Source organism: Spodoptera frugiperda, chromosome 5 (genome assembly GCF_023101765.2).
Source record: "Spodoptera frugiperda isolate SF20-4 chromosome 5, AGI-APGP_CSIRO_Sfru_2.0, whole genome shotgun sequence".
Classification (NCBI taxonomy): domain Eukaryota; kingdom Metazoa; phylum Arthropoda; class Insecta; order Lepidoptera; family Noctuidae; genus Spodoptera; species Spodoptera frugiperda.
In genome coordinates, this window is record NC_064216.1 from 1331490 (window position 1) to 1346209 (window position 14720).

General features: G+C 34.1%; 1 protein-coding gene across 1 annotated transcript in view; it reads left to right on the top strand.

Annotated features, from left to right (window-relative positions):
- The window catches only part of LOC118271757 (S-adenosylmethionine decarboxylase proenzyme), a 33407-nt gene that overhangs the window by 17946 nt on the left and 741 nt on the right, over positions 1–14720 (top strand). Inside the window, exons 3-7 of the mRNA XM_035587947.2 lie at positions 6709–6910; positions 11727–11823; positions 13219–13376; positions 13824–13916; positions 14545–14700. Coding sequence (XP_035443840.1) covers positions 6709–6910; positions 11727–11823; positions 13219–13376; positions 13824–13916; positions 14545–14700 — 706 coding nt within the window. The remainder of the gene's footprint in view (positions 1–6708; positions 6911–11726; positions 11824–13218; positions 13377–13823; positions 13917–14544; positions 14701–14720) is intronic.

Below are 14720 nucleotides of genomic sequence, written 5' to 3' on the forward strand. Positions count from 1 at the left end.
ATAAGTGACACCTATCAGTAAAAATAAAGGGCTAGTTTTGCTTTTATATGTCACGCTAAGTTACTTTTAGTTTAGAGATGATTTAGGGGTTTTTTGACAGGGGAAAATCATCCGACTTCTCCCGTTATTTCCTCTTTACTGTACTTTGTTTATTTGTTCAAGTGACGAAATATTTATATTCTATGTAATATTACATTAGTGTTTGCATTCATTATGTATGTCTTTAGTACCTACTACCTTTCTAATACATAACTTGCATTCCATGAATTAAATAATTTCGACACTTGACACCTGCAGTATAATAAATCTATACTAATGTTACATGCAGTTATATATTCGATATGCAGTGTTTTACCTCGATACCTACATTGTATCGTCACACTTGACTATCATGACGTCAGCACCAAGTTATCACTTACGGAATGATTAATATGACACCTCTTATGTATCACTTACAACTTATCCAAGTTCAAGTTCATTTGACATGCATACCGTGTTATATTACTGAGAATTATGAAATCAAGTAATTAACTATTCTGTGTCTTTCCGTGGGTACTAGCCGTAAGAAACTACTATGGAAGGGACTAAACATTATTCTGACATAGACAGGGCAGTGGTTGTTTCTGATGCACCTGAACTTTTTAAACTGCGATCGGTAACCCGACTCCCAAACGTGGAGATCATAGCAAAACCCTCTTATATTTAGAAGTGGCTTGTCACAGGCAGCCGATACTGACAAAATCAAGAATAAAAAACTTAATATCATTTATTCATAAAATTAACGTAAATTAACGGAGATAATATTGAATTAATTTCCTGAAGAAATGATGCAATAAGTCTTCGTGTTTCAAGAAGAGTTTCCATTCACAAAACCAATTAAATCGTTTCTTATTACGATTTGACTAATTAACTAACGATTAAATTATTCTCAGAATTATAGATGTTTACTATACTGTAATGTTATGTAATATTACTTACACGAGGCTAAATACTAGATAAACAGCTACGTATTACATATCTGTCTACCCCTTTGTTGAAAACAAGGATCTTGTTATCAGATGCTATTGTGTCACCCACTTGAATGGGTGCTCAGTTCAGTCTAGACCATTCTAAGCGGTCTAGATTGAAAAATAGGTCCATTATACAGGTTCAAAGTTGAATCTCAAAATGCAGCTCAATTTCTTTAAGTATCTGTCATAAAATGAATATAGGAATATCGAATTGATCGCTGTACTCAGAGTCATTTAATGGTTACTTAACCCTGTCCTTAGCAATTGTTTTTAGAACAAAATCGTTACTAAGGAATAGTTTAAATAATCATTAAATGTTTCTGAGTACGGCAGTTAGTCTTTTACCATAACTAACTAACTATAAATAAACACTAGTCTAACTAAAGAAAATTCTAGACTCAAAACGCATTATGTCTTAAAAGTTTTTTGAATCGTATTAAATTCGTATAAAAAGTTTTCATTAATTAGGATAATAAATACTCAGACTAAACAGTATTGACACTTGTCAAGTCAAAATGCTAAATAATAAAGAAAAAAATTAGCATTTACTTAATGCAATTGTACTTCTTGTATATTATGCATGCATTGTATATTAAATGCCAAATATTTTTCTGTCATTTATAAGTTGATTATAAAGTGTCATATGCCGTGATTATATTTTTAACTGTAAAATATTAAGTTTCGAAGCTTCCAGTAAAATTCTGTGGTGTGTTCCAAACATTAATCTGACAATTTATGAAGATTTTATTTTTTAATAACTGCAGTATTTGCTTGAAAACTTGTCATACTTACTGAAATATAAATTGATACTCGAAGTTCTGAAATAACTTTGTCAATAATTAATAGATATTATAATCTTAATTTTATATTAGACACACAATTTTATAAAGAACGGCACGTATCAAATGCATTTCAAAAAATGGTCTTAACAAACCAAATAAAAACATAGTATCGCCAGTCGTTCCACAACCGCAAACTTACCGACAAATCATCTTCGTCGTAATAAAACCATTTTAAGAACCGTATAAGGCGTGGTAAGCCATCATGCTTGTCCAGTCTAAAGAAAAAGTGCAATTTCGGCGAGTTTCAAAACCGGGTTAGGTACCGAAACGACAGTCTGGCCAAAGTAATTACGGGGTAAAGAACTTTCTACCTAATAATATGTGCATCAGAATTATATTCTTCGCTATATGACATCGTATACCTACTACACTGTAACTCCTTTCCACTTTTTCGTAATGAATAACTATCAAATAATATTTTTTTCGAATGAAACTTGTAGTTCCACAGATTTACGTCCCGCTGTAAACCATTGTGTAGATCTAGCCAAGCAAATTGCATTCCACTAAACAAATCATAAAAAAAAAACGTTTTTATCGCTTAAAACTAAACTTGACCTACTAATCTTGATACTTGTGATAAAAATAATGTTTTTTTCTAATTTGTCGATGTTACTTTATGTTGTTTTGCTATAGAACATTCAAATGGGCGTTATAAAAATAACTAACAATTGGCATGGTCTATTTCCGTTGGTCTTAACAAGATAAACGGCTTGTTAGCATAACACGTGCTTATGCAGCGCAGTTTTCTTATTCGCTATGATTGATCAATCGAGCTCATTCGATCATAATCGTCGGATAGAAGCATTAAATCAATGGTGGTTGTTTTTGTTCACCAGATGGCCTAAATCTAGGAAGAAGTTTTTGTCCAATCACAGCAGTTGTCAAATATTGAACGTCCAATGATGTGACACTAGCTAATTGCCTATTGGACGAAAACTTAACTGCTGACCGACAATATTTTTTATTGTCGACCTTATATTGATGTAGCTTTTATCTTAAATCTACATATCTTTAGTCGATAGAAGTTTAAAAAAATTGTAATTAAAGTTGTCAATAGTTTGTTTGATAATGTCTCGCGGTTTTGGATATTCCAATGTCACACTTTTGTAATTTATTTTAAACATTACAAACACATTTCGACACATTTCCTCAAAGCAAAGAAGAAATCTTTTAAAAACGAAGATTCTATTGTCTTTATGTCCTATTGAAAAGTAAAAGTTTTTATAAAATATCTATTAAAGATGTGTGCAATAATATTGATTCGATTCCGTCTGGTAGTCATGGTGACGGAGCGTTGTAGGTGTTACCTGTCACTCTTAGGTCCTCCTCCATTTATTGATCGATTACCTATACCTATATGTTGCCTATAGTATTTGTAAACATACTTAGATTTTCTTTAGCTTTTAGGCAAGTGAAGTCACAACTTAGTCTCTGAATTAATGTAAAAAGGTATTTTCTTTCTTTTTCTTTTCTTTTAAAAACGTTGCCCCACAGTATTGAGTAGATAAATGCTGTAATTACTTTTGTTATTTATTTATTGGTATAAATAATGAATGTTTATTTTAGATTGCAATATGTCTTTCAGTATTAAATTACAATGAATAATGATTGTTGTTTTTAATTAGCTTTAAGATTAGGAAGGCACAAAAGACTTATGTCAAGGAACTATAAATAAACTGATTATGTATAAAATGTGTGTAATAAATTGTTTACCCAAGCACACTCAGAGAACGTGTTAGTACTAATCATGTTTACTATATTACATAATGCCGGTTGAGCTCTGCACTGGCATTGATTATCCACGTACGGCCACAAAGTAAATTACAGCAGTAGGTTTACTATTTACTTGGCTAGTCATAAACCCAAGCAGTTAATCTCAATGTCCTCACAGGCAGCTGCAAAATTGAGTCACATAGTTGCACATAGTGTAAACAATATTAACTTTTCTTTGTATCCATTACTTAACAAGTAACAGTTGTTTGTTTTAGTTAAAGTACTTAAAGATAAAATATTGAATGCATTCACAAGACAAATATTAGCAATATGTGTAAAGTAAATTAAACCTAATCAAGAATTTGAAAGGCAGATGACAGAGCTCTATAGAAATTACTGACATTCAGTTAAACGAGTCAGATTCATAGTCAGGGAAAGACATGATTTGTCTTATTTTGGATTTGTAAACAATACTCTTAGTAAGAGATTGCTTTACGTTAAATGAAATCGAAACGAGAGCGCGTTCGGTGCTGTGATTGGTGGGTTCATTCGAGCCGGTCAATCAGAGCGCCGAATAAGTTTTCATTCAACGTAATGCAAACTTGTACTGAGGGTACACCTTCTGTCTTATTTTCGCAGTAAGCACTCTGACCCGTCTGCGACGTAGTACTTTGTATCAACAGTTACTGGATTACATCGCATGCGCTCGTGGCAGTGTGCTTGACCGTAAGATGACGGATGCATACTGCACTCAATTGATTATCACACTGTACCGTGTTAACAGGCAATTGTTCTATTAAAGCGTCTTATTTGTACCATCTTTTAAACCCATCTTCATAGACTTGTGACGAATGGCTTCTGTACAATAATATTATGAAGTTTACCAGCTGATTTCTGAGTAAACTTTGCACGCATTGTGTACATGTAGAATAAGCATGTAAGCGTGGAACTATTAAGATATGTAGACGTAATAAAATACGTGCCCAATCATACGCACACTCATTCTACTATCAGGAAATTGCTTTCGTTAGTCGTGTGGCCAGCAAACTTGCATAACTCATGATAAAACTTTCTTACTTTACCTAAATAACTAGTGTTCTTTAAAGTACTAAAATTCTCGACCTGTTTAATAGTAATACAGTAATGAATAATTTACAAAGATACTTTATCAATAAAGATAGTAAAAATCACACGAACACGGGTCAATGATGAATGTTGACCCGCGCACCGTATCAGTCTGTAGTACATTCGTTCTTGGAAATAAAAACTATTTTATCTCCCACCTTATCGTTGTTTTAATAAGGAAATATTATTATAATGAAATATGTTACACTTTACTATTATTAAATGTCGGATAGCAACAATCTAAAGTCAAATGTTGACATATTAGTGTCAGTGCGTTTAATTTTAATGTCAACTATCAAGATGACTCAATCGTTGTACACTTTGTATGGTTCTCACGGATTTGATATGATGAATTATTTGTTTTATAATTTAATTATTTTAAAGTTAATCAATTTTATGAATAAAGAACCTTGTATTTAAATATGATGATAAAAAAACCTTTAGATAATAATAAAAATCTAGGCGTCATTTAGTTATAACAAATACTTACAACTTTTTTCATTGAAATAATGTTAGAAGGATTTTGTAGTTAGTAGTTTTTTCTGTTCTATAATTTGTACAAATTTTAAACTTTATACAAAGCAAGCATTGAGCTCTTTTTATTAATCAATAAATAATCGTAAACACTCTTCTTGTTCTAATGTAGGTAGTCCTAAAACTAAATAAATAAATAAATGTCCCAAATTACACTAACCATTAAAACGTACCTAAGATTAAGTTATCTATAAAACCAATTGACATAAAACTCTTGATTATTAACTAAATTAAAACTAATGCGCATTCGTTTATTCAACTGATATAATAATAATAGCTATGTACTATCAAAATCATCTTGAGAAGGTGACTAAGGTCCCAGGCTCCAGGGTCATCACATTCAATCATTTGAGGAATGAAGATAATTTTCTAATCGTCATTTAAATGCGCATGAAAGAATACTGTAGTAGAACCGCTTCATTTTAAGTTTATCATCATACCTCCACTGCTAAACATAGGTACAAGAGTATCACAGACATCAACAGCCAACAACACCACTTTTTGACAAAAGCCTCTTCATATAGAAGGTTGAGCATTAATCACCACGCTTATTCAATGCGTGTTGGTGATTTCTAATGTATATTTCGCAATTATAAGCGTAGGGAAGAGTGGCATGGTGTACCTTAATCACCAAAATAGGCAAGTCACAAATAAGTTACTCAAACTAAAAATTTAAGAGTATACTGCCAGCTGCTACTGGGTGCAGTGTTGTTGCAATAAAAATCAGATTAGACAATAAAACCTAAGTTTCAAGTAGAAAAAAGGAGCCATTTTACGTTCCATAATTTACTTTTGATAACCCTAATCCGCCTAGAACTAGTTACACTAATTAATTTATGTGTTAATAGCCTGGTGTACTAAATCCTAAATATAGGCACATTAGGATAACGCGGTGACATATTTGGACGAGATACCGCGATGTTAATGACCATACCACTTTAACTTATCACTGCGAGACCAATTGCAAGTACCTTCCTACTTTACAAAATATGTGTATTGTATATGAGTTACAAAAGCCAGTAAGATAAATAGTAGTTTGTAACGTTTGCCAAAAGCCTTTTATTTGCCTTACGAAGCCTGAATAATCCTGAAATCGATATTGAAGTAGCTTAATTCGATCTTTTATCTTTATTAAAAGACAAAAGCACTGCGTAATACAGAGCACCACCTTGACAGTTTCTGTTTAAAGCTTCTAGCCAAATGCCACTTGCGCTTGTCTACAGAAAGAATAGAAAATCCAATATATGCGATGACAGTATGACACTGACAAGTGTCAAAATTTACGTCAATCCCATAGAATTTAGTTTTCTACTCTACAAGTGGACAAGCGCTAAATAGAATTTGGCTTGCGGCGCTTGAGGACTTTTTGGACTATCAAAAATAATTAAATAATAAAAATAATGTCATCAACATCCTTTGTAGCAATTTGTTTCTTTGTTTACTAGTAATGTGTTACTAAAGTTACGTTTTTCTATCTTTTACAGCGAGAGCAGCATGTTCGTGTCCCGTCGTCGTTGGATCCTGAAGACCTGCGGCACCACCACGCCCCTGCGCTGCGTGCGCGCCGTGCTGGGGCTAGCACGCGACGTGGCCGGGCACGCGCGCGTGCACAACGTGTTCTACTCGCGCAGGGAGTTTGCACGCCCAGCTGCTCAACTGCAGCCTCATGATAACTTTGATTCAGAGGTAAGCTGTTCTTTATTATGATACCTTCGTTTTTTATTGATGACGGGAAACCAGAACTTTGCTTTTTTGGGAGACAAACTAGTGGGATTTTTACCCCTTTCTCATGGGGGGAAGGCAGAAACTGCAGAACGCTACCTTCTATCATTCTTTCTAAGACCTTAATAATAATCATTCTTTAGCTCCCACTTTGGTGAATATTCGTTCGTCTGTCTTACATGTCCAATGTATCTATCACTAATTCTTGTCATATTCTAAGACATTGATAATGATTTACTTCTCCTAGACTCCTATATCATACAGTCTTCTACAAGATCGTTAAGCATCTTATCTAGCACTTAACGTAACGAGTCAATAAACTAATCAGACTCGAGTTAAGTCGCTCGTCGCTTCACCGAACCGATCAATCGATCAATATAACCCATGATAAACTTGGGAACATGGTCCATTGCCTATTTTACACACCTCCACATTTACACCAATAAACAAACTCACCTTTTGCGCTTTAAAAAGCTAATCAACCATATAGTTTGGGTCCCAAAACCTCTCAGGCTGGGTTAATTTTAAAAACCTTTTGGTTATTTTAAACGTGTTATTGATTTTAAAATGGGTTCTTGACTTGTTTTAGTCGAAAGGTCGTTAAATATATCGAAAAAGGGGTAGGGGGAAATGTCTGTTGGTCGGAGGGTAGGGAAATTGGTAAATCTCCGGTCGGCTGAAAGGGTTTTTCGTTTTGTATATCTATCTTGTCATATGGAACTTTTTGGTGTCCACAACTCAAATTCTTCTAGTTTAATTTTGGTTACATTTTAATCTTTCTACGGTTAAAATTTATAAAAGATCCTAATCTAGACTAATAAATAAAATTCGGGTGTCATGTATACGAATATACATCATACGATAGTTACATACACCAAAGCAATATTTTATCTGTGTGGTTTTTATTTTCGACAAAATATTTTATTTCGTCGGTTAGTCAGAAAGTCCGTAATCCAAGCGAGCGAAGCCACGGGCATTACCTAGACGAAAATCAATCTATGGATCGATCTATGTTGTTGAAATTATGATAAAATTCCATTTCATCCATTTTTCACATTTAAGGACTTAATTGGATTTATTATTATATTATTTTTATTAACAATTTTAACTTTAACTAATCAAAACTACATACAAATAAAAAAAACAATATTCAACTGTCATTATTACTGCAATTTTGTGCTAGCCAGACCTATCATGAGTCAATGGACAGAACACGTCAATTAATATTATCAGTACCTACGATGTGACGATACGAACGGCTGACTGACAGACACAGTGAACCTCGCAGTGTTTACCAGTAGTTACAAACAATATCACTTTCCCAGTACTCAGTACACACTGATAAATCAGTGATACCTAGTAAGCCATGTTTATTTTATTTGATTGTAGGTTTGTTTTTTAAATTATTTTCCCGCTTCTCATGTATAAGGGTGCTTGTTAGAAACCTACCAACAGCAAGTACCAATGTGACTTTTCTGAGTTATATGAGAAAATCCTAGAGAAGGCAAAGTTTCTATATAAAAAAAAAATCTCTTCAATAAAAGATTAATACAAGTGATTCATTACTTGGCAACAATTTCACAATAATTACGAAAAACCAAAAGCGCACGTAGCTAAATTCCTGCAATTGATAAAGTAAGCGTCAACCCGTGTCTGTGATGTCATAACTAAGGTTACAGATAATTAAACTGAACTTATATTGAATCATCTCACTTATCATATCATATCACTGGCAATTAATAATAATTACATTGTCAAAACATCCCTATACCACAGTTCATATTACAGTAGAACTCCAATTATCCGAATTAATGGGGACTGGGACCCATTCGGATAATCAAATATTCGGATAATCGGATTTTTTAAAAAAACTTGCCATTGAAGAGAATAAAAGCTACGTTTTGATATTGCACTATTTTTTTATTGAATTAAATTGAGGGGGGAAGTCAGTGTAGGCACAACGGCAAGTTAAGACAAGTCAACTCAAGACTTGACGCGCAAACACTGGCTTCGCGGGGAGAGAATAATAGCGCACTTAGACTTTTTTTGGACAATTTTTGTGATTCGGATAATCGGCGATTCGGATAGTCGGAGTTCGGATAATTGGAGTTCTACTGTATTGATGAATGTAGGTATGTACTTGGAAATGTGCGCAAAATTTCCCAGTTTGTTAAACTTTGTGATAAGATTACATGGGATTCGTTACCCGTAGGTATAATTGGAAAAAATAATGTCATTCATAAATTGAATGTTTTTACACGTTGTAAATATTTTATGTAGTTACATTTAAAATTAGTTATAGGCTGTTTTTAAAAGGTAAAATATGCCTATAACATTTATGATTCTAGCTTGATCATTATTCTAGCGTTTCAATATAATAGCTTAGCGTACAAACTTCTTAAAACTTAGTTTAACCGCAGTCCGCAATAAAGCAAGGAAAAACAATGTGCGTAATGGGAAATTTGATGACATGAAACATATATTATTGTCTAAAAGCTAGTCAGCATTTAACAGGAATCGGGTAAAATTTAAATAACAATGAAATAGTATTTCAAGCAAAGGCAAACCAAACAGAATAAAATCATTTATAAAGTTCGAACGACTATAAAATCATGTGTGTTAATCCTCAAAAGGAACGATTAACGAAATAAGAAACTATTTAATTGCAGTAAATTTCAATCAAATTTAGGACTAATTTAATGCCTTATCATAAAACCTAACAATAGTTGTCTTAACTAACATTTTCTACTGCCAACAAGCTGATAAAACCTCCAACAATCCAACTTAAAAATGAATCACACTACCAAGTAATTCGACCAGGAAAAAAACAGTAAATAAAAAACACACGACACCATGTGCCAGTGTTTACTAACGTTCCAGAATATTCCACCTGATTAGAAAAATTAAAATAATAATAATCACACACGTACTTTGACCCCCATCCGATTACAACTGCAAAGATAAGGGTAACTTATTCCGTTCTTAGTCAACGATTGTGACTTGAACTGTGAGTAAAGGCCAACCGAATTCTAATCTTATGACGTAGGTGTTACGTCTTACTTCTAGAAGGAAGGTGGTCTGATCTATAGACCCTTGATTAGGTACTATCTTAGGAGTGTCTTTGACACGCGTAATGGTCGTGGAAATATTGTTTTTATGGGCTACAAGTTTTGTTTACTCGTTTCAGGAGTTTGCATGTAATAGAGTCAGATTTCTTGAGCTATGTTACATCTAGAAATTAAAATCCAGTACTCCATTTAAACTCAAAATCTGAAACTTAGTTTAACTAAGTAACTTAGTTTTCTTCGAAGAATATCAACTACGCTTAATTCGTTAAGAAACAATCATTGATTGATTCAAATCATCGAGTAAGTAGTCAACTCGGACCACATGCCTACGGCCCATTTGGGACGAGTTGGGGAAAATAAAATAAAATAATATTTTTAGTGGTCAACTCGTCCCACTTCACTACCACAATGAGATAAGGTACAGTCAGTAGCAAAAGGGTTAGTGTGGAAATAATAAAGTTCTATTACTTTGTTGAAAACAAAAGATTTTCTAGGAACTTCATTCTATCTATGTTATCATTTACTTCATAAGTGACCGCCATGACCATTGTTTAAGCCACACATGTTTACTATTCTTAATAATTTTGGATAACACATGAATTTGTGCGATTGCTAAAATAAATTGAGCTAATAAATTATTTAACCGACACTAAAAAAAGAGGTTCTTACTTCGTAAGGATGTTGTAATATGAAATAATCTATAAATAAAACGAAAGTAAAGAAACAAAACAATACATTTTTTTTTAATCTTGTGTTACTAACTGTACCAAACATTGATAAAGTTTAAAGATCCATACAAAAAAAAAGTGGGACGAGTTGACCACTAAAAATTTAATTTATTTTTAATTTCCCCAACTCGTCCCAAATGGGCCGTAGGCATGTGGTCCGAGTTGACTACTTACTCAAATCATCAGCCTATAAGTGCCCACTGCTGAGCTAAGGCCTCTTCCCATAGGCACGGAAAAGGTTTGATTGAATTGGATTCAAAATTGTCTTAGAATCTTTGGAGCATTTCAACACTATTAATGGAAGTAAGAAGCGCAGCCATTAAGTATCAATCATCAAAAGGATTAAGAGATCCAGGCTTTGATTCTGGCCAAAGGTTCTGCTCGTGTTTGATCTTAGCAAATGTATCTCAAGCTGCAAGACAGTGGAAAGTCTTCTGTACCGAGAGAGTGTTGTTGTGACATGGTACGTTTGTTACGTTAGCAGGAAACGGCGGCAGTTGGTACATGCGCTCGTGTTACCATCTCACATCCGTCTCGCGTTGCTGTGTACTGACTTACTGACTCCGCTTACCGTGCCCATTATACCAATTATACATTGTAACACTTACATTTGTGTTGTTACATTGTTGGCCGGTTTTGGGAGTAAGTTCTTATCTTGATGGGCTTTGTAGGGACAAAGTAAGACATAGGTACTTAGTGTACAAATACATTTAAATGTGTATATGTAATACATGTCGACGTAGACTTTGTTGTTTTAGAAGTGGCGTAGCGTGTAATACAGATATGGACAAAGTCACATCATCAACATCCTTTTTGTTTTAAAGCCTTACATGTTACCTTAAAGCGCACTTTCGTGGCACACCAAGATACTGAGTCTTAACCCTCAAAGCCATGGAGCCATGATTTATTATAACCCTCGATTAAACAAGCTCGTATAAAGTATTCTCTAACATTAGCAGTAACAATTGATTTGTATTGTTCCAGGTGAAACTTCTGGACTCATTCTTCGGAGATGGACGCGCCTACATCATGGGCCCGGAGAAGGATTGCTGGTACCTCTACACATTGCTCCCTCTCGAAGGTAACTAACTCAAATCTTATATTAAAACTCTGAATAAAAAATTAAAGCACATAAGCCCAGTGTACTTGCAAGAAAGCAAGGCATTTTAAGGAAATACTAGGTGGTGTAAAACTGCATGTTTCATTTACAATAGTTAGTTACTTTTATTACAAAATGATATATTATCTTTAGGTAATACCTTATTTTCCTTTTAGAACAAGTTAAACTCATGAAGCAAATATAAAGAGGAGATGACATGCCATAATTGGATATCTCTTTAAAATAAAGGGAGCAAGAGCCGTTACAAATCACGCCCCTCCCTATTTTTTATCTAGCTGTCCATACTACAAAAACGTTGCCAATTGTTCACATTTTAATGTACTACTTTCTGAGCGCTTATAACCTATCTACAGTTTTTTTACTTATAATATCATTTTTGTGTCACAGTGCACAATCACATTATGGCATCTCCTCTTTGTTCTTGCATCGTAGTTAAACTTTAGCTTTACATTTTTCTCCCAACATTATGCATTAGCAGTAGTCTGCTTATGACTAGTGACCGCAATCCAAGTACAAGGACGAAATTCAAGGAAAATTCCAACAAAATTCTAAGAAAAATCATTAATCAACATTTAAAGAGTATTAGAATTAGAAGAATGAAGGTATTACCGGCCGAAAATAATAACCGACTTCAGATTTTCACAAAAAATCATATCTCTTCACAACTAATATAAAAAATTGCCTCAATCCAAAAGTGTTGGTTATTAATTTCGACCATACATACAGTACCTGACGATAAATACAGGCAAATCGACCGTAACCAAATAAATATTGTAAAAGAAAGGGGTTTTGTATAAAAATCATTATAATAGCCGATGTGCAATATTTATCGCCCGGTACTACAATGAGCTATCATTGCCAGCCTCCATTAATGCCATGGTTATATCATCTTCAGGTGAGCGCGCCGCCTCATTTGTATTGCTACTCCTAGATTCTGTCCCGTATGTACCGTTAACATATTATATCTATTTATATGTTGCATTAATATACATATACACAGTATCAAATATCAATGAGGGTGCATACTTACTAATCATTGTATAGTTTTAAGACATTATTTATTTCCGATCCCAAAAGGTTGGGAGAAGATTTTAGTGATATTTCTCTTTTCCTAAATGTAAAGAACAAAAATATGACTTTCATACCTTTTACTAGTTTTTTGGATCGGGCATCGCTTTAGCAGTACGCTGTACTTTTTATTATAGCAATATTACATAGTACACATTATTTTAGTTTAGTGTATTGTCCAAATGTAGAAATTAGTCAACATTATGCACCCCTGAAGGAATCTAAAGAGATAAAAGTTCCATTAAAAGTGTGTATGTAATCTATAACCCAACTCTCTTTATTCCACAGGTACAGTGGATGCCCTGGAGAAGGAACACAGCGACGCGAGCGAGGGTGGTCTGATGGAGCCGGACCAGACCATCGAGATCCTGATGTCAGACTTGGATCCTGCTGTCATGGACATCTTCACACGACAGTACTCCGCTGACGCCGCTGCTGCTACACGGGTAAGTAAAATATTCTAAACTAGCTTCTGCCAGCGGCTTCGCTCAAGATCCTGTGGGATAAAAGATATCCTAACACCCAAGCTGTCTGTAAACAAAATTTCTTCAAAATCCGTTTAGAAGTTTCAGCTGAATTGACCGAAAAACATCAAAAAAATTAACTTTCACGTTTATAATATTAAGTGTGATGTTATGATGTCGTCGCTTCATATACAAGCGAAAGTAGAAGTGTATGAGTTTAGAAAACTTTTTATTTTGCTTGATAAGTAATACTTATAATAATTTCATTGTTACGATAATCATATTAGTCACAAGACGTCCACTTCTAACCATAGGCCTTCTCCAACGATATCCAGATCGCCTAGTAGGAAGCGACCTGCATCCAGTTGCATTCCATACATTTCTTATTTCATTTCAATTTAATTTATGTGTATTTTTGACTGTTTACAGGAGTCTGGCATAGACAAGATTATACCAGGGATGGTGATTGACGACTTCCTCTTCGATCCGTGCGGATACTCTATGAATGGAGTAGCCAAAGATGTAAGTTCATATTTATTACTTAAACTTAAAACTTAGTTATGATAAGAACAATATTTTAAAACTTGGACACGTTAAATTAGTCTGCGTACGTTTGTAAGTAACCAATTTTATTTGTCCATGCTATCAAAGGGAGCTAAGGATCTACCATCAGTAAGTTGTCTAGTATATAAATACTGCAATTATACCTGACCTATTTAATTCATGACGTAAATAGAATGATTATAAACAATCAACTATAGTTATAATGTTATAAAAATAGAATATTTATGCTATAAACTTGTCTATGTAGGGATATAACACCATGCAATTATTTCATTTGTATTACTATGTTAGGATAGTCTGTTTGGATTTTTCCATGTCTAGCTAGCCAGTGTTATTAAAGTGGTAAAGATATTCAGGCAAATTATTGTGGAAAATTTCTAATGAAGTGTTAGAAAATATCTCTTACAGTATTGTAACATAGAATAAAAAAATCATAACATTTGTAAGAACAGTAAACTTACTTGAAACTTTAGCTATATGTGTCTTAAACAATTCATAAATAATATCTGTTTGCCAAGGCAATATCATCCTAGTTGGTAATAGACAAATTACTGTCAAACTCACGTAACTGTTGTGTTGTTTGCAGGGCTGCTACATGACGATCCACATAACCCCGGAGCGGTCCTGCTCGTACGTGTCGTTCGAGTCCAACGTGCCGGTGTCCTCGTACGACGAGGTCATCGCGCGCGTGCTGCAGGCCTTCCGCCCGGCCAAGTTCGTGCTCACCGTCTTTGCTACACCGGTACGTATACACTCGTATAT